The sequence below is a fragment of the Perna viridis genome, chromosome 4 (genome assembly GCF_037379345.1).
Source record: "Perna viridis isolate PV_CMFRI_1.1 ecotype Kerala chromosome 4, ASM3737934v1, whole genome shotgun sequence".
In the NCBI taxonomy this organism is placed as follows: domain Eukaryota; kingdom Metazoa; phylum Mollusca; class Bivalvia; order Mytilida; family Mytilidae; genus Perna; species Perna viridis.
Window position 1 is genome coordinate 37,593,988 of NC_142448.1, and position 22,284 is coordinate 37,616,271.

Genomic DNA, 22,284 nt, shown 5'->3' on the forward strand with positions numbered 1-22,284 from the left:
TGAGGCAAAAAAGACCAAATTGAGAAATATGATGTGCCATCCGCTGTCTGATTCTTACTCAGAATGGTACTTAGAACTATATAAAATTTGCTGTTGCAAGCATGTACATAATAACATTATCAAATAAAAGCACACGTAATACCATTGTCAGATAGTAGATTATCGATGCTATGTCAGGTACATTGTCAGTTTCAATATTTTCAATATTTAGGTACGTTGAGCCACACGTTAACAAAATATAATAACTAATCAATAAATTACATACATTAAAATTCTATATGACTAAATAAATTCATTTAAATCAATTGTACAATTTGCTATATTTTGCAAATTTGTTGCATATTTAAAGAAAAACTATATGTTATTTGGCAAATTTGTTTATACATGCATTTGAAAAAAAAATACATAAAAGTTTTGCCAGTTTTGTTTTTAATAATAAACATTTAGTTCGGGAAAGATTTAATGTTAAGATTGCTAATTGCCCTTATTTTATACGAAAATTATAGATTTATTTACCCAATTTTACTTGTCAAATACAGGTAAAAGATACAACTACATTGTAGAAACAACACTATTTGACAAAAAGAGTAATCAAGGGAACCATGACTCTAGTGGAAATCAAAAGAGTGTAATCTAGGGACAAAGACCAGACATAGAAAACAGACAAACACAACAAAGAACATAAAGTAACTAAAAATAATACATACAAAGTAACAAAAATAAATGAGCAACTCGGACTCCACTAAAAACTGGGAGCATGGACCAGATGCACCGGTAGCGTAATCGTCCTCTGCTTTTCTAGAAACACCCACCGAGTTGCTCATAAAAAGTCAAGTCCTGGGTAAAGGAAAAAGGAAAGGAAAACAATGACACGTTGAACAAATCAGTTTTCATGATGCAGATGGATACACCGTAACGATCCACGAGTTCATGATGACGACCATAACACTTCTGTGGTGATGAGTTCAATCTTGTAGCATGATAACCCTGTCCCAGAAGCCTAATTGTAAGAGGTCTAGCGCGATAAAAAAAGTCTGCGTAGTTTCGGCAAGCTCTAGCATAACGTATGAGTTGTGATATGAAAAATCTATACGCAGGTACTGAAGGGATGTCGCCACAGATGAAAGGAAAGTTGACAATTCTGAATGAAAGGTCATCATGTTTTTCGTAAAGTTTGTTCAATAATTTTCATTTACCATCGATTTCTACATGCAGATCAAGATATGAGGCTGACTTCACAGTGTCTGTAGTATCCTTTATCTCAAGTTCTTTGGGGTAGATAAGAAGTATTAAATCCTCGAAACTAGGATTGTTTAACGACAATACGTCATCTATATAGCGGAATTGAGATTAAAAAATCTGGCTGAACAATGTTCTTTCTTTCGGATCAGATTAGCTATAAAATCAACCTAATAAGATCGAGTGAAGAAAACATGTTCTTCTGTATATTTGGAAGATGATTTGGCATTATTTTTTGTACAAAGTATGAGGAATCTCTACCAAGAACTATATATTTGAGACCCTCTTGGGGAATAGAAGTATACGGTGTTGAACAATCATAAGTTTTAATGATAGTATATTCTGATAATAATCTTGAATTGAGGGTCTCCAAAAGATCCACATTGAATTAATACCACTACGGGAGTAACAAGTGTTGTGGTAGGTCTGCAGACCCTCTTTGACAGCTGTGAGTATAGAAGTTATAAAAGTTTTGAAAGAGGTTTGGTGGTACATTTTGCAGGTTCAGCTATGTAGCGTTGTTTTGTATGGATACTTGTGAAGTTTAGGAATCCAGGACGTAGACGGTAGATCACAATCATCGTCTTTGATAGAGAGACCAAAGAGGATAGCACAGTTTTATGGTTTTTACTATCTTTTCTTTGGTAGCAGTATAGCTCCTATTACTGCTATTATTGTCTACGTCTACCTCTGATAATTAACATTGGAAGTGATAGGTTTTGCAGACAAAAACAATGTTTCATTGGGTTTTGTCTGTGGGTACGACGACATATTTGGCATGTATAGTAGAAATGTTTTGCTACATCATAGTCTTTAAACACTGATGTAGCGTTGACATTCATTGACCTACTTAAAACTTTTATACGTTTTAAAATTAAAGACCTCACAGCCTTTACCAACTCTGATAACATGTTCCTCTATATTTACTTACACCCGCAACTAAAAGTGGACAAACCAATACGAGATAGTATGAGACCAATAACAAAACAAATGCCTGTAATTATCATTATGAATGGTTGGAAATGAAATGCTAAGATGTACGCATAAAGTTATTACAACACTTTCAAAATACAGATACAAAAAAAAAATAAAAGAAAAAGTTTATGTCTGGATATTTTGTAAATAATTATCTATTTATTACAGAAAACCTTTCTGTTTTATTTTGACCTTTCATGTTGTAAATTGAATAAACTAAATCTTTATTAAATGTAAAGACCATCATTTATTTGATTTTTATTTCAGATAAGGAAGCAATAAAAACAACAAAACCATAAGCAGTAAGTACTATTAAATTATACAGTATCACAAATACAATTAACACTACTACAGTTATGTATTATTGTCATTGTTCAAATGTCAGTAACAATGCAGCTGAATTAGCACATAAGGTCTTTCAGAAGAGTCATGTGCCTCTCCATGTTCAAGTACAAATTGGCTTTTTGTATTGTGGTTCAACCAGCCGCCAGTTTTAATCCTACATGTGTCTCGAGCTGGAGTCCTACATGTTTAATCAGAACTACAATGAAAATGTTCAGGTGTGCATAATGAATCATTTTCTTTAGTTTTATATGCCATTCCTGGACACCAAGGAGTGGTCTGGTAGATGGGTATGTGGTCGTCCACCAAAACTTGTTGGTATGTGATTCTGTATAGACAAAATTGAAGATCATTCTTCAAACTGCACACTGTTCCTTCCTTTCTATTGACTTTGTAGATAAAATCATTAAAGGTGTGTCTTTTATCCCCTTTTGTTTTCTATTAAGTGAACGTTTATTTGAGTATTTGACATGATTAAGTACGATGCCAGCTTCCATTTGTCAGAACAATGCAGTTATTTTTTTTTCTTAGCTCGATTTCCTATATTGACCACGGCAGACTGACCATTCTAATAATCATCATTAGTCAACGCTTATGAGTGTAGATTATTTTGGAATTCAATTCGAAACGGGGAAAAACTTGGTGCCTTTCATGAATACAAAATATACCAATCACATATTAAATGTATTAAAAATTTCGATATGCTGTATATATGGGTTTCAACTTCTCATCAACAGCATTAAAATAAAATATATAAGAAGATCTAAGTCCAAAATTCATTGTAAATAAAAAGCACCCAAAACAAACAAAAAATCGATCCATCACCGAGAGGATCTACCATGTGCAATACAAGATATGAAGCGTGAGCGTTTTAGGTATCCAAAACGATTATTTCACTCATATATGCACTGCAGGTAATATCCTGAATCGTCAATACTGTCAATATTCGAAGATGCATTATTTTTTTCGTCATCTATGTCAAGTTCAGTGTATCAAAATGAAGTTTGAGAACCAATGACGTAGCACTTACAAAAATTGTCGTTTTTCTTTCGTTTTTCAAGATCAACATTAATTGATCGCCGCGAAAACAAGCAAATCATCTTAACGTTTGCGCTGTCTTTGTTCAACTTACTTGTAAATTAATAGAATACGATTTGTTATACATTTACAAAATGTATATTTGAAAATAACTTAATTTCAGAAGTAACACGATTTCAGATTGGATCAATATTTTTGTTTATCATCTCATATACCGAGTTTTGTAATGATGTGACGTCATCAATTTTTTTACATGATTTACCAGTTGAATTTTGGTACTTAAATTAAATTAAAAGGAATGACTGTTATGTTTTTCGGTCTATTTGGAATAACCTCAATGTCCGTGGTGCACACTTTAACATAGCCTGCTACGCAGATTATCTAGTGTGCACCACGTGATTGGGGTTATTTCTTCATAGACAGAAAAAAAATATAACAGTCATTTCTAAAATGTTCTTTCTTGTACAGTAAAAACTGTCTTAACCTAAGCCTGAGTAAACTGAAACACTGTCTTAACTAGACACTTTTTTAAAGTCCCATTATATCAATCAAAATGTATTTTGAACCCTGGAAAACCAAACAACTGCCAAAACTGAATCGATTTTTAAGTCCAAAGTGTCAATTAAAAATTAGGTCATCGAAATATGTTCTGTAAAAGTATAATTAGTACGTTGAATTATAAAATGTTATCATATACAAAGATTAAAATCCAATAAAAACGCGTATGGGATCGAGAGATAAAGTAAAGTATTTTCTTAACGTTTCACACTCAAAGCCGAATCGAGTCATTTTGCGCTCGATTGGTGCGCGCGACACAGTTTGTGAACCATTTAACCTGTCAAATGAGCCATTCCGAAAGTCAAATGATTTGAAGAGTAAGTGTGTAAAAACATTTTGCTAACATATTTTTATTTCATTAAAAAGAGGAATATATGCCTTAAAAAGTAAAACTGTGTGTCAATTCTATGAAAGTTTTAATTTCCAACAATCAAAAAAGAAGTGAACCAAAAACAAAAAAATAACAAATAAACAAACAATATTAATTAATCAGGGATACTAAACTTGTTAATATTGCGCTTTGAAGTAAATAATCAAATCATCCTTTTTTCATTCTAACAAAAAATATAGTTACTCGTCATGGTTTATTTTAATTCAAAGAGTTGCATACCTGATTTTTTCCAAGCGGAGTTAAACGACCCTGGACGATCGGGAATTATGTCGACCAGGAATCGCAGTATACAAGTTATAACTTGAAACATATCACATTACACACCGGATCAACTACATAGAAAACCCAGAAATTGTTACGCGTCTCGATAGCTCAAGCTATAGACTGGGCCATTTTGTAAAATTTTGTAAGGCCATGTACACATTGAATTTAACCCAAAGTATCGCTGACGTCAAAGAAGTGCATGGGCCTAAATTCTTTATATCCGGGAAACAACACCCACAAATGACAAGACTGTATAAATGAGAGATTCTAGGTTGATGAAGACACCGGTACTGACCAATCACATGTTCATCATATCTATTCATAAATTACAGAATATATATTTTAGTTCGGTTTGAACAGGTGTAATGATGTGACGTCATCAATTTTTTTACATGATTTACCAGTTGAATTTTGGTACTTAAATTAAATTAAAAGGAATGACTGTTATGTTTTTCGGTCTATTTGGAATAACCTCAATGTCCGTGGTGCACACTTTAACATAGCCTGCTACGCAGATTATCTAGTGTGCACCACGTGATTGGGGTTATTTCTTCATAGACAGAAAAAAAATATAACAGTCATTTCTAAAATGTTCTTTCTTGTACAGAAATTGTTACGCGTCTCGATAGCTCAAGCTATAGACTGGGCCATTTTGTAAAATTTTGTAAGGCCATGTACACATTGAATTTAAACCAAAGTATCGCTGACGTCAAAGAAGTGCATGGGCCTAAATTCTTTATATCCGGGAAACAACACCCACAAATGACAAGACTGTATAAATGAGAGATTCTAGGTTGATGAAGACACCGGTACTGACCAATCACATGTTCATCATATCTATTCATAAATTACAGAATATATATTTTAGTTCGGTTTGAACAGGTGTTTTTTTAGGACTGACTATGTGATCAGTCACTGTTTCCGGACTAGAAATAAAACCGAATTCGGTGGGTTTTTGACGTAAATGAATCACTTCCTGTCTGACTTAAATTATAAAGACTTTTACTTAACAAGTATACTCGATAAGACTGGACCAATTTACATTTTTTTTATGAACCGCGTAAACTGTCACAAACCCTGTTATTTTGTGTTACCTTATATAAAATGAAAAAATATTTCTTAAATGAATATTGAATTTTAACAATAAATGATAAATGACATGAGGCAGGTGTAACCTGTAGGTCTCAGTATCGTATTAATTTTCCCATAGACTTCTATAGTGAAGTGCATATTTTCAAGATTTTTAAAAAAAATATGTAAATTGATTCAATAAAACTTTCACTTATGTAGCATTTCTAAGGATATGTGAAAAAATAATTTCCCGCAAAGAAAATAGGGTGGGTCCACGATGATCGGACAAAAAATTAGCCTTGAACTATAAATAGCCATTTTTCCTACTTTCACTTTCGTTTTGCACTCATCAAACCAACCTTTTCAGTGGAACATTTTTATGTTATTCTGTCAGATTTTCTTTTAAAAAAGTTCTTCATCTTACAGTGTGATGTTTGCTCTATTTCATAAGTCATTGTTCATATCTTTTAACAAAACATTAGTTTGTAGAGAGGCAAAAAGAAAATGCACTATATTTTTATAGCATCCATGTTTTGACGTACACCCGCTCAGGGATATGCAATACGATACTGGTACCTGTAAGAGGACAAAGTTGAATCTGCAAATGGTTTTACGAAAGAGTCATAAGTTCAAAATTGATCGCGTAAGTTCTGTTATATTTCTATTTTGACATAAATCATAAAAAAATATATATATGTTTCTATTATTTCACGCGTACATCATCATATTTTACAATTCAAGGAAAGGATAATTGCAAAAATAAAGTTTTTTATGACCCAAAGAATGTTGTAAAATTGGAATGCTGTCAATAGAATAGAATTTTTGTCGCATTTTAATATTTACCATCGTAGTTGCTATTGATTTAAAATTTACAACATAATACAGTGTACCTAACCCTGTGTCGTTAAACTTTGAGTCGATGAAAAATTATCAACATGCATTCAATGTCAGCCAACTGCTTCCAACGCCAGCCCTTAGAAGTATATTTGAAAATGCTTAAAATGCGTATTGGCGCACTAGTACATGTATCTTATTGCGACCACCTTGGAAAACTATTGAACCGTTAGGGTTAGGGTGGGATTAAGATTAGGAGTTAGGGTTAGGGTAAGTGTAAGTGTTAGGGTTAGAGTTAGGGTTTATGGTTAGAGTTAGGGTTGAAAAGGGAATAATTGCAAATCTTTAAGACAGATAATGCGTCTATATTTAATGTTGAATTCATTTCTTATGTTGATAAATTGTTTATAAAGATAAAGAAAGAGACCATGACTGAAACAAAGAAAATCATACCCAAAACCTAATTACAGATACTGTACAACGAAACAATACAAAACATCACAAAAACTCAAATTAACATAAAGATTACACACAGATTCTAAAGAAAAAAATGAGGAACCCAGAGTACACAAAAAATTTGGAATATGTCATTCAAAGTCATTTAAGAGTAATCAAGGGAATCAAGGTTATAGCGGTAATCAAAAGAATGTAATCCAGGGACAAAGACCAGACATGGAAAACAGACATACACAACAAAGAACATAAAGTAACTAAAATCATACATACAAAGTAACAAAAGTAAATGAGCAACTGGCATAACGAATGAATATTAAGGAAATTAGGAAATTAAAGAATATTAAGGAATGAATATTAAGGAAATTTCAAAACCTTTATTTCAAATGCACTATTTAGACGTTTATGTAGATTTTTTAGTTTGAATGTTTTACGTTGGATATTTATTTTTTGCAACTACTAGAGCTAAAGAATTAATAAAGGTACAGGAACAGGGCGTAGCTTTCCTATCTTAAATGTGAGGCATCTCGGCAAGTGGTCTGAGGACCGTTTAATGTCCCCAGTGGGTCCGAGGTAAAGCCTTGGTGGGGGGTCGAGGAGGGCTTCCCCGGCAGAAAACGGTTTAACGCTATTTTGAGGTCATTTGACGGGGTTTTCAGAATAGAAAATACGACATCAAAATAATTATATTTTTAGGTTTTGGTAGAATATAATTATTGTAAGTCTTGATCATAATTTTGAAATCCAACTCACAAAATAATGCCCAGAACAATATCCATCTTTTATCTTGATTATTTATCTAACCAAGGTATCAATTTAAGTAGACCTGCGTCCTAATTTCCTTTTTTTCATTTTTGAAATTATAGAAAGTCTTGGTTCAAACGACTAATCGTTGCTCTACCACTGTTTCAATGAACTCGTATCAATACATTTTCTGCCAAAATTTTTCAGGCAAACCTGTATGTGGCAAGGCAAAATAGATGGACACATTTCTTGAACAATATATGTATCTTAAATAGAATGCAGACTGAACTTAGTGAAGAATGAATTACTTAAAAGTTGAGAGGTCCATTTCGATTGCCTTTGGCTGTAGAGAACCCGCAAAGAACATTTTCCATGGAGATCGGAACATCTCGATGTATATATATGATCGCTAGTCCAACAAGTCTATCTTCACCCATTGTCGAACTGCTCCAGTTTTTCAGCCTAGGTAACGCTGAGAATATCCATTCACAAGGAACAGATCTTACTGGCATTGTCATCAAGACAGTAAATATGGTGTTAATATTAGGATTATAATCTGGATCGGCCAAAACTAAGCGCTCAAAGTATGTTTGTCGGTCCCTGATACTTCTTTACATAGTGTTTTCCAGCGTTCAAACTCGACCGTAAAGCCCATTTCATATGGCAGATCTGGACCAAATCGTCCCTTGATAGCCGTTATCTCACCGTGTGAAATGCTCGTAACTCTGCATGGAAATAAGTTAATTGTATAGAATGATGGGCGCAGATTGTGAGAAAATCTTTGTCTTAGTTCGTTGAGACAGTGATCGATAATAATTTTCTGCAGCCACTGAATCGACATTAGCCCAATTCCTTATGCTTCCTGTTGTTCTCGGAGATGTAATTCAAATATGGTCACGTCGTTACGAGAGAATTAACCATCATTGAAAACGAATCCCAGCGTAATATCCTTTCTAAAGGTCCAAAGTACCATGAACCACGTTTCATAAATTGGAATTATAACTTAAGTTCTTATGGATGCCATGGAGGACTACGCAAGAAAATGGATAAAACGAGAACGTGAAGACATTGATTCTCTGACAGAGTGGTTAAAGGCCATAAGGTATTTAATTTTGAAACGAATGAAAGTTGTAAATAGGTAAATGAGTACCAATGCTACATCAGTTTTCAAAGACCCCTATGTACAAAAACATTGCCTACTATACATGACAAATATGTTGTCGTACCAGCAGACAAAGCCCAAAAACAACATTGTTTTTGTCTACAAAACGTTCTACATCCAATGTTTATCATCACAGGTAGACGTCCAAAATAATAACAGTGATAAGACCTATACTGCTACCACACTCTCCAAAAAAGAGTTTGTGGGAAACCATAAATTTGTGCTATCCTCTTTGGGCTCTCTACCAAGGCCGATGATTGTGATTTTCCGTCTATGTACTGGATTCCTTAACTCCAGAAGAATCCATACAAACAATGTTACATAGCTGGGTCTGCAAAATGTACCACCAAACCTCTTTCAAAACTTTTAACTTCTATACCCACAGCTGTCAAGAGGGTCTGCAGACCTACCACAACACGTGTTACTCCCGTAGTGGTATTAATTCAATGTGGATCCTGAAAAATTCGAAAATCTTTTGAAGCCAATCAGTTCAAGACTATTATCAGAATATAATAGCATTAAAACCTATGATTTTTCAACACTGTATACTTCTATTCCCAATACTCCCGACTCAAAAATTATACATCGTTGTTTTTCCAAAAAAAGATGGTGCACCTAGATACAAATATATAGTTCTTGGTAGAGATTCCTCATACTTTGTGAAAAATAATTCCGAATCATCTTCCAAATATACAGACGAAAATGTTTACAAAATGCTGGAATTTTTAATCGACAACATATTTGTCCAGTGTGGTGGACGCGTTTTTCAACAAACGGTCGGCATTCCAATGGGAACAAATTGTGCTCCTCTACTTGCTGACCTATTCCTTCACTTTTATGAGGCTGACTTTATAGTTGATCTGATCCGAAAGAAAGAATATTGTTTAGTTAGATCCTTTAATCACAGTTTCCGCTATATAGATGACGTATTATCTTTAAACAATCCTAAATTCGGGGATTTGATACAACGCATCTACCCGAAAGAACTTGAGATAAAGGATACTACAGACACTGTGAGGTCAGCCTCATATCTTGACCTACACTTAGAAATCGATGGTAAAGGAAAACTATTGACCAAACTTTACAATAAATGTGATGACTTTTCATTCAGAATTGTCAACTTTCCTTTCGTCTGTGGCAACATCCCTTCAGCACCTGCGTATTGAGTGTTCATATTACTCATACGTTATGCCAGAGCTTGCCGAAACTACGCAGACTTTTTGTATCGCGCTAGACTTCTTACTATTAGGCTTTTGGAACAGGGTTATGTTGCTCATTTGCTTTTGTTGCTTTGTGTGTATGATTTTAGTTACTTAATGCTCTTTGTTGTGTATGTTTTTTTTTCCATGTCTGGCCTTTGTCCCTGGGTTACATTCTTTTGGTTACCGCTATAACCTTGGTTCCCATGATTACTCTTTCAATGTCTAGACTATCGCTGATTGCTGTAACTTTCGCCCAAACTTTAGATCGAAACACCTCATCTGTTCTTTGATCTTCAAAAACTTTGATGCAAGTTCGTGCGTCGGAGTAGGCTTTGAAAATGTCACATTTCGGGCTTTCAGGCGCAAGTGTCTGTGGCCTTGTAAAAATGTACGTGCCACAATTAATCAACGATATTATTGAGTTGCTTCTCTCCATCATGTGTATAAAAGCCCTGGCATTGTCTTGGCATCATATCACATCACATCACTGCACGACCTAAAGTGATGACATCAGAGCCTTGTAGTTTGATATTACCAATGATAAAGTGTCAATCCTTGCCGACCACCTGCTTTCGCATAATTTTGGTAATGGAATTTTTGAGAAAGATTTTAAAATGTTATAAATCAAGATATTAAAGTTATGTTGCAAATATAATCATGCCTACACATAAACATATAATATTTTAGTATCTTACCTTTCATTTTGTTTGTGGTATAATTTATGAAAATATCCCCCTTTTTTCGCCCCGTAAAAAGTGAGGCAGTTGCCTCATTGCCTCAATGGAAGCTACGCCACTGAGGATAATTAAGAGCAGCCAAGATCGTGGCTACAGTGTATCGGAAGAGGGAGGGTATCAATTGTTTAATGGTTTTATTTTGTAGGTAGTGTTTAGTAACCACTTTTTTTGTTAATATTTTGATGTAATTTGATAGTTTAATATAACCTTTTGCTTTAAGGAGGTAGACCTAGGGTAAGGGACATAACTCATGAAGTCAGTGATATGTTTGTATCACATTCAATGTCACTAAAGTCTTTCAAGCTTTCTTTTGAAACCGAATGAAATCAATCCAAGTTACTTTGATGCTTACATGAGATTGATATAAAGATCATGAATACATACGTTCCAATGATTTTAAAGACTTGTGTCCCTTACCATTGGTCTACCTCCTTAAAACGAAACTATAAATTCATATTTTATATTATTTTCTCAAGAGCACTAAGGAGTAAAGTGCATGTTTAAGCGTGTTTGACTTCGTATAAAAAAAAACAACGTGAAGCGACTACGAAGGTCAAGTGTCAAAAATTATGTTATATAAATAATTTTTCCTCGTCGTTCCTTGAACACCAGTGTGTGGCCTTGGGCTGACATTTTCATCCCGATAGGGTTTTTGTCTCTTTGACATATACACCATACCTATTCTTGTTATATTTTGTAATGAAAATTTGTGATGTTTTCTTCAACGCGGTCGATATAGTTTCGCCTTTTACATTTCAACATATTCTATGGAAACGCGGGTCACCTGATTGTAATTATGTTTTCCGATTCTTCAAATACAGAGAACTAAATGGCGTTCGGAAAACTGTTACAGTACCGAAATTCGGAAAATTAAAAAATCGCGTCTCATTTTATTGTTTTCATAATGAACGGTAAAAAGAACAATTAAACGTTTACTATACTGGGCATGCGTCTTTTTAAATTAGGATTTGTTTTCATTATAATGTACTTGACCATGGAGTACATATATTGATGCTTCGGTAATTAGTTTCTTTATTTTTTAAATTTTATTTTGGTAGATATTTAAAATTATAAATATTAGAAATTTGTTTTGTTTGTATTTTAGAAACAATTCTACATGTAGACTTCATTTAGATTAAACCATATTACTTACTTAAACATCAAGTACATAAAGAAGAACTTTGCATTTTAACCATTTAAATAATTTTCCAAGGTTGCCCAAAAAAAAGATATTTATAATACAAAAATGCGCAAGTAAGTTTATGCTTAGGTATTTTCAAATGTATTTAGTTTTAACATATTTATTAAGTAATTTGCATATTTTAACATCAAGTCAAAACCATAGAATGAAATGAACTATAGCAAATTAATTACAGGAATCAGAAACAAGATTTAAAGTCATTAAGTTATATAAATCTGTCTCTTGAAATCATGCATAATAATTATATCATTGATATATAGCATAGTTCAATGAAGTAGTGCTCTTGTGCTAATAACGCGCATTTGGTAAGTTAGGTGCAAAGTGAAGAGGTTGATACTAAATACTCTAAGTATTTACTCAGGTCATAATCAGTTTTCCAAATGATTTAAAAGAAGTAGCTGCGTAATTCAGATTGTTTATTTGAAGCATTTGCACTGTATCAAAAAGTTTCGAACCTTGGTAAACATTTCAACGTTATACTCATCCGACATCTCATCTGATCCAAATAGAAGATTTGAAGTCATTTGATCAGGAGATATGTTGTCCCCCTAAACGATTCATATAATGGACAGACCAGCAGATTATATTTCGCCGCATTGGCATGATGGGGATGGAATAATGCTGTTATCGAATTGATCTTTATTTAGCTCGCTACACTGAAGATGAAATCTGGCATGTAGGATTTGACCTTTGCGTGATTCGCATTAGAAATATATTGGGTTTTTTTTTTTACTACCTCGTTTCCGAGATGTGTTTTGAAAATTTTTACTGATGGTGAGGCGAAATTTCAAACCTCATTATTTTGAAAGCAGTCAAATAACTCATAAATTTGAATTTTCACTTAAACAAAATCAACAATTTGTCGATAATCTATTAATCCTGAATTTGGTTCTTCATGTCATCTGGATATTAAGTATTCACTATTACGAACTGACAAACTCACCGGACATAAACCAGAAACACTCCAGTTTGTTTCTTTACGAATTAATGTCAAGAGAGTTAGTTTAAAGTCATTTTAAAGGTATTTCGTATGATTTTGTTAAATATTTATGAAATGTGATACAGACAGAAGTCGGTTCAAATAAATACCTTGAACCCAATTTTGTCATACTTATCCAATATTTTAACTTGATCCTCCTATCTCGTGTATATAAATTTCCAAAACTGGTAACGGGATACTTCACTTCATTTGTAGGTAAAATGTATCCAAATGAACTTGACATGTTTTATTGTTTTAAAAAAGTTTGTATATATACCTGTGCATCCATTTTTATATTCTGCCTTCGACCGTAAAATTACAAATTCCAGTGGGATTAGAACCGAGCTGGTTTAACAATTGCTGCGGAACTTTTTGAACAGTAGTATTGTTCAATAACGTGTGTCAGTTTCAAATCTGACAAACTGTTACCATCATGACAATTCTTTTTTATGGACTGGGTCCTAATGGACGTATTGCAAAACAACCCGCGAGTTCACCCAAGTTTAATTGAAGTTCGTATTGCTCGTTTGTGTGTTTAATGTTTAATCTTTTGTGCTGTGACATGCGTTGTTCGTCTGTTGTCGTTTGTACTTGGTTCCCGGCTTTGTTTTCACAACGCATTTCTCCTCGTTTGACACGCTATAATTACTTTCATTTACTTTTGTATATATTTGACCTACAACGCCATTTCTTAACTTCTTAGTTATTTTATCTTAGTTATATGCGATATGTGTCCTACTATCTTCGATACAATGCCGTTTTGCTGTAAAACAGTACGGCAGAATTCAGTTCTGAACGTATATTCATTTCTTTAGGATGCAAATTTTATATTCAAAACTTTTAAAACTTTTACACTAAATCGCTGTAAAATACCATAGATTTTTTAATCTTAATTACATTTCGTTGGCGTCTTGGTGCAGAATATTTTCTTTTATTCGTCAAATAATAAAACAAAACGACTTGAAGGAGAAATTTGAGCTAATAACCAACCATCTTATCTTCTTGTTCGTGTCTTAAATTTTACTTAATCGTTAAAAGGTTTCACATTTATTTGTTGATTTTTTTTAGAACAGAGTCATTGAATTTCACAAATTTTGGCAGTAAGAATGGAAAATATATATAAATATATTTTTTGAAACGTCAGCAAAGGTTTCAATACATTTCTATCTACCACTGACATAAAAAAAACTCAGCTTTGGTTTGTTTTAAGACTATTAACTAGTGCACTTACCGGAATAACTTTTGCGGTGTATTCCATCAAGATAATACAGATATGTTGTGATGAACTACAAAAACAATGATATTTTGGCTTACTGCAATTTTCCATTGATAATGTAAATATATTGTATGCTACTACCGCACTACATAATAGAGATCTACGAGTACAAATCAATTATGTATATTGTATATCATCAAAGGAATAAAACGCCTGGTATATCTTCAGGTGGTCGTCCAGTGCACATCTTTGCTTTACGGAGAAAAACTGAATTACCCGTTTCCTGGTGTTCTTATCATTTCAAGAAGTATACATGTTGATATCTTTGTGTCATTAGGGAATAAACAGTTAGTCGGTGGAAGATACAATTCAAGAGGGTGTCCATAAACAAAAACGGACAGTGGGTGGCACGTGAAATAATTTTGTTTTCAAAAAAAAATCTCCCATTTCATATCACGAATGCATCCTTTCTCAAAGATGAATGTTGATTTTTTTTTATTAGAGAAATAAATGACGTAGAAAGCATTCAAAATTTATTGAAGAAAGGGAGATAACCCTTTCATCTGAAAAAAAAATTGGTTTCTTTGTTAGGGAACTTTAAATACATTTTTAGAGCCGTCCATTGTCGATATAAAATATTTATGGTATATATATATATATATATATATATATATATTAAATTGCAACAAAAAATTCAGTGGTATAAAATTTACTTTGTACCATCCACATTATAGGGACTGCTTGATTTCTACACGAACCGAGAAATGGGTATGGAAATGCACCTTTTTTTTTCTTGGTGTACTGGTTTCGGTATTTTTGCAAGGAACAAATATGCGTGAAAAATAGAACTCGCAAAAAGGCCTTTAACATAATGAAACTGTAATAATTTTTAAAAAATTCAATAATTTCACAATACTCAAAACTTTAAGTCATTAGCTTTGCAAATGCAAATAAGATTTAAAAAAAAATAATGAAACAACTCCGGAAACAACAAACAATTCAATGAACGATATCGCCGAGACGGCGAAGCGGTCACAGACGGACCTACATGGGTCTAGAAGAAGGCCAGAGTGTCAACACAGCTGCCCAGCCGCTAGAATGACATACATACTTTCATTAACCGAGTAATTTGGTCAGATGTCCCGTAGGCTGGGCTCCGACACCAACATTCGTTGGTTTACTAACCACCAAGACCGACTGTGCAAGACCTGTCTTTACAAAAAACAATAATCAGTACGAGGGATCGCTGAAAAAAAAAATACACAAATAAATGGGGCACAGACCAGAAGCAACAGTAGAACACTACTCGATGTATCTTATCATGAATCCGCGAAGCAATTTACAATATACTGTACCGATTTGCTATAAGGACATTGTTTGATACATGTACTTGACTAAAAGTCACGTGCATTTTAACCACTGCCTTAGAATGGGAGAAAAACACCTTTAATAGCTATGATTGCCGTAGGAACAAAATGAACGAAACTGATATTCATATTGATATCGACGAGATTTTTACAGTTATTTACAGTCCGTTGTAGACTTCCTTTCTTTGAAGCAGTTTGTGGCAATTTTGTTGTGAAACTTGATGCACATGAACAACATGATATGACATTTCTTATCCACCATTTTGTTGTGAAACTTGATGCACATGAACAACATGATATGACATTTCTTATCCACCATTTTGTTGCTGAGCCGCGCTGTGTTGAAAATACATTGTGAAATGTATTACTAGGGTCGTTTTGAAATCTTCCAACATTCTTATAGATAAATATTGCATGAAAACTTCAACTGCTTGAAGGTTTTGTAAGTAAGCTTTAATGGAGGAATAGTACAGCTGTTATGGTGTTGTACCGTCCATATCACGACTGAAAATAAAATACATTTGTAAAATTAACACATACCGTTTTGATTCCGTACTTTATTGGCTGAAAAAACAACATAAGTAATAAAACTTAATTACATGAAAAGTCCACTTCAAATTAAAAACATGAGATACTTTCCCACTTCGATTTGTATTGTACGAAAGCCCATTGAGCTCATTTTCGTAGACTAGGCAAAAACTTTTTTTCGCGTAATAACGCAAAACTAACGCGTTATAATGCGAATCATTCACGAAATAACGCGAAACGTACGCGAAACATTTGTCTTGTTTGTATATATAAGGGAAGAGGAAAACCTTTGATTTGTCCGCCTGTATTTCCGAACTTGGGCTTTCTAATATTTTCCCCTAGAATTTTCATTTTTTCCTCTTTTCTGTTGGGGTCGAAATGGGGAGTTTAAAACTGATTTGTTCTACTACTATGGGGGTTTTAACCTTCTTGGCTACCCTGTCGGGTCTCGCACGGACTGTGTTATGATTTGTTCTTTATAAGAAGTAGTACTTATGTTCTGTTTGGTCAAAGTCTTTTATGTAACGTTTATATCAAGATTGAAAATAGGACGAAAACAAACCAAAAACATCAAACAAAAAAAAGCAAACAAAAAACAAAACGAATATAGGAGTAACAATCACCTTTTGTGTGAAAGGTCATAGCCCATAAAATATTAACGACCACAGAAAGGTACTTCATTCGTTTTATTAACGCCGATAAGTGCTAGCTACCAAATATTTTTTAAAGCAGGGGCATACAAATTACCATGATGCCCCATGATTATATAGCGATCACCATAAAACTTTGATATAAAAAATGGCGGGCTCTTAACAGTTACTTGCTTGTCATTGATTCAAAATGCTTTCACTTTCAAGGAGAAGTTTATTCATGACCATCAAGGCAGCGAGGAAACTCACTGCTACGTATATTTCAACTACATGATAGATATTTGAAAACTTTTTTTAGTCTACAAAAATGAGCTCAATGGGCTTTCGTAGTATTGTCTACTAAATGAAGTGAAATGTTAATAAATACAAACGTCGAAAGAAAGTATAAAATAAAAAAACAAATACTATAAGAAAACGAATTTCATTTTCCATCAAGATCATACAGATACATATGAATATTATATATATTCATATTGTATATGAATTGTAAGAAAAAACATCTTCTACGAATATATAATTATCAATAAAATATACAAATTGAGTGGCACGTATGTGTAAAGTATGGGTAGTTACAATTATAAATTGTTGCTGTTGTCAAGGAATCGATTTTTTTTTGTTGTCAACATCAGTTAAAGAAAAGTTGTATTTTTTGTTGTTGTTTTGTTTTGTTTTGTTTTGTTTTTGTTTTTTGGTTTTGGTTTTGTTTTGTTTTGTTGTTTTTTTTTTAATGTGATTTATATATGTACATGTATATATAAACATAGACCTGTAAATTCAAAACATGTCTATGATATTAAGAATATTTTATATATTATTTTATTTTATTTACGTTTCAATTTCCTCATTTTGCTTTGATGTTTTGTTTTTTGTTTTTTTGTTGTTGTTGTTTTTTTTTTTTTTTTTTTTTTTTTTTAAATTTCATTTACCGTTTGGATTTTCAATTCGGCATGTAAGAGGGAAGCAATAAAATCATATATATATATATTTTTTTTTTCAATTTACAATTTTAAGTCTATCCAGGTCACTGCGATCAAGAATTTGGAAATAATATAAAAATTCGTGAAACATATGGCACTTAAAATTAACACCTTCAACGATTTTATTTTGATTTCGCATTCCTTCTTCTGTTTGTTTTGTTTTGTTTTGTTTAAAACATTAATTCCTTTTACAGTGAAAATTCTTTGTTTATACGCACCTGTCACGATTGTCTCCCTTTGATTGCTATTGGATTATGGAATACACAAATAATTACGCATTCAATGAAATCGTTACACCTTAAACTGCTCGGTAGTATAATAATGACCGATAAGATTATAATATAAAAATTACATCTGATAAAACTAAAATGTAAAAAAAATGTTTTTGTTAACCAATTATTAGATTAAATTCATCGAACTATTTTTTTCTCTGAATGTACTTCCGGTTTTGACGTGGTTGTCGTTCGTCACATTGTAATCTACCTGTAAACATTTAGGCTAAATATAGGTAAATTTATTACTCAGTGGGTGTTTTTTTCGGGCGAAATGGAGGAAGACGTTCGACATAAACTAAGGGAAATATTTGATGTGTGTGATGAGACTAATGAGGGATTTATTACTGTGGAACATTTCAAGAATTTAGCAAAAGAACATTTCGGTACAGAATCTGATGGACAGGTATGTGATTATGTCAAAGCACAAAAAGCGAGTAGTGTGTACAGTTTTTAATAAAGACAAATAAAGATATCACTTCCCCTTGTTATAAGTCACGAAAAAAGGCTGGTATCCTGAATAATAGTACACTTCTGTTCCTCAATTTAATCCTTCGTGGTCTTGGTAAAATACATGTACAAATTATGTACATACAATGTATTTTGTACATGCATTGAAATGTACCATATAAAATGCACACATGCACTATAGATTTAAAGTAATAGACAAATAAGATTTAAAAGAATTAACAGATACGAAAGCCCAATGTTTGTGTTTTCTACATGAGTTGATATAGGGTGTAAGTCATTAAAGAAATGAAACAGCTGCTTAATGTCTTTTAATTACTTTTGCATTCCTGTTACTTTTATCTTAAAAGTTAATCTAAATAAACAACTTCATTGGAAATCTAAAGACTACATGCAGCTTAGTTAATTGATATTTGATGTACTAGTTTTCCTTACCTAGTTAAATGTACAAAAACATAGATTATGTAGAACAAGGGCACATTATTGCAAAGAAACATGTAGTGCACATTGAGGAAAATGAAAACAAAAATCTTTGAATAACCTTTGCTGATTCAGCATCTAAATACAGGCAGTTGATTATGATAAATCATATATGTACTTATACATGTATTAATCAGGTAACACAGATTGAGTAAACAAAACACAGATTTGTGGCTGCTAACTTAATACATTTAGGCTGATATAAATGTACTTATATTGAATTTATTTATTCATAAACATCAAGAAAGTTTTTTTCTACAACATTTTTTTTCAGGAAATAATTGGTATCATTCAGCTACTTGATCCAGATGGAAAGGGTAAAATTAGTTTTGATGAATTCTGCAGTGGGGTACAGCAAATTACAGATTTACGGACACCTGCAAGTACACCAGGTAGGGAAAAAACATCAAGTGAAGTCATATGAACATAGTCATGTACATTACAGTATCCATATACAATATATATTTATACATGTTCAGTATTTACAGTATCGTGTTCTTAAAAAAAGGTTGGTAATGTTGAATATTACTCTTTTTCTCCAGAATTTCTGGATCTACCACTGTTTTTAAAAAAGGGAAAAATGTACATCCATGTTTGACTATGAGAGAACTCCACTTCCATTCTGAAAAGTTCTCCACTTTTGTCAAGGATAACTGTCATTATACCATGGAACATTAAGTTGCAGTTACAGTATTGGGAGCAAAAGAAAAAAAGTTTGAATTTGATATTTTTTTTATTAATTTCAGATTGAGACATTAATATCAAAGCATTTGAGACATTTTTTAAAAAGCAGATTTCTAACTTTCTAATTTTTTGTACAAAAATTAAATATACAAAGCTTCCAAGATCATGTGATTCACCATTCAGGTCACAAACTTCAGATATGTTTACTGGCTTATGCTTTAAAGTTTTGTTATAATTTCTATTGATGTAAAGAGGAAATTCATTGTGCATGTACACATTTAGTTACTGTATGTATCATGAGTCGTATTGTGCACAGTGATAGTGTTTCTATTAATTTCAAAACTGTCCCTCTGTAAGTTTTGTGAAGTATAATAAGCATTTTGTGACAAAAAAGGCTAGGGTATACAAATTCAAGGTTTTGCCCAAATTTCCTTTTTTCAAAACAAATGATGAATATTTTCCCAATTAAGAAAAGTCTGAGGCAGTTTTGAAAAAGGTCAAAAATACCACTGACAAATGTGGGAAAAAGGTTTGTGTGTATAAGGAAATTAAAGAAACATTAATTATTAGATTAATTGTTAGTTCTCCAATTTGCATTACCTTGAAAATTAATGTACTAATTATATTAATTAAATTTGACAGCAGATGTTATAAAATAAACAATTCTAAATTAATAAATTACCTTTCCAGCTGATTTCAAGGGCTCCATGAGACAAGTGTTGTTACAAGTATTAATCAGTGTTTATTTGGTCAGTTTTTACAGCCTAAGTGCTAATAGCCCCAGGTTACTTCACAAACTTACTGGGTATTATAACCAGGAGGTTTATTGTTTACACTTATTAGATAACAATAGATGGGATGTCCTGTCTAGGTGGACCCCATAATGGGTTATAAACCTCAGTTCAACTAATACTGGTCATGACAACATATTCTGAAAAGTGAGCTGAAGTTCACCCTTAGTGTACCTAATGTTTCATTGTCCTATAGTGTTCATTTAGCATTCAATGTGTTAACATTGGTTCTTGAACATCTGACAATTAGTGCTTTAGAAAATGTGCTTTGTTCAATGTATTTATTGTGTATACATTTGTATTGTGCTTATATATACTGTACTTTGAAGTAACAAGTTTTGGATATGGTAATGTTGTGATATAATGGCCTGTCCAGGATCTTTATGTCATCTTATCAAGATTTTAATGAATAAGTTTTTAAACTGTTGCAAGAAATTCTTCAAATGGGAGGTGGATAAAGCATCAGTGCATGTTGAACATAGCACTCAGACTTTGCCTCGAAACTTCTATCCTCGTCAAAAGAGGAGAAGAATTTCTACTGGAGTAAAAACAGGTGTTTTTAGTACTTCATGTACTTGTCACCAAAAGAATGTGGTTATCAAGTTGTCCAAAAGAAGAGAACGAAGTCGAGTTATTCCAAAAGGTACAAAAGTGTATACTAGTAGCCTATAGTTGCCCCACGTATAGTATTAGTAGAGTTAGATTGTGCCACAACTGTCCCCGATCTTTGGTTTGAAACTATAATATGTGAAGCTGAGCATGTTTAAAATTTGAGGTACATGTAAGATGTACTCAACACAATGTACATGCATTCAGACTTAAAACTGTTATACATGTACATTTTTGTTATGAACATTTTCAAAATACAACTTTGTACATGTAGATAGTAGAATGAAAATGTTATACATGCAGACAAAAATGCCATTTATAGCTTGTCTGATGTTCACAAATGTACATGTACCTAATGTGCTCCAAAAATGGCTGGCCTAAAAAGTGATCTACATGATCGTAAACAAAATGTGTTGTTTTATTATCAAAAAGGTTTCTTTTATTTGTGAAATTGTATTTTTGAAATAGAATTTTCTTATCTTTCAGTTCAAAACAAGGATCCATTCTCATCCATGAACTTTGACCTTTTAGGAGACATATCACCCACTGAGGTAAGTTACAATGTTAATATACATTTGTACCACCCCCTGCTTTGAAAGATGATCATGGTGTACATGTACAATGTACATATGTACATATATCTGTTCATCTGTTTACTTGTCAACAAATTTTTCCATAGTTTCGTCTGTAACTACTTACATGTTCTGTACATGGTATCAAAACCACTTTATAGTTTGACAGAAGCTTCTCGGAATTTTTTTATTGTATGATTTCTATGTTGGTAATGGTGGGTATTCTTTTAAGTGAGCTGTGCTCAGTTTTCTAGTTTATAAGTAAATTAAGCGTTTGGCTTGATATGTGTATATGAAATATTTACAAAGGTCAGGATTCTTCTTTTTCCTTAGAAATATCTGCATGTACATGTATACTTGTATTGTTGCATTTTATTTAAGTAGTACTGACAGTCTTTCCGAAGGTTCGTCGGACCGTCGGATATCACTGGTAAAAATGTGACAGGACCAGTAAAAAAAATCTGGAACGTCAGAAGTCTC

The 22,284-nt window shown here is 32.8% G+C and overlaps 2 protein-coding genes across 10 annotated transcripts in view; one reads left to right on the plus strand and one right to left on the minus strand.

Annotated features, from left to right (window-relative positions):
* The window catches only part of LOC148619969 (sulfotransferase 1B1-like), a 39,027-nt gene extending 24,457 nt beyond the window's left edge, over positions 1-14,570 (minus strand). Inside the window, exon 1 of the mRNA XM_088580424.1 lies at positions 14,422-14,570. The gene's annotated coding sequence lies outside the window, so the exon portion shown is untranslated. The remainder of the gene's footprint in view (positions 1-14,421) is intronic.
* A 3,583-nt stretch (positions 14,571-18,153) lies between these two features.
* LOC148619970 (rab11 family-interacting protein 3-like) overlaps positions 18,154-22,284 on the plus strand; it is a 32,155-nt gene continuing 28,024 nt past the window's right edge. For 5 of the 9 annotated variants that reach the window (XM_088580430.1, XM_088580434.1, XM_088580431.1 and 2 more), the window contains exons 1-3: positions 18,154-18,606; positions 19,423-19,540; positions 21,719-21,783. In XM_088580430.1, coding sequence (XP_088436556.1) covers positions 18,475-18,606; positions 19,423-19,540; positions 21,719-21,783 — 315 coding nt within the window. In that variant the 5' untranslated portion in view covers positions 18,154-18,474. The remainder of the gene's footprint in view (positions 18,607-19,422; positions 19,541-21,718; positions 21,784-22,284) is intronic. The other 4 variants (XM_088580436.1, XM_088580437.1, XM_088580435.1 and 1 more) reach the window with 3 other exon arrangements.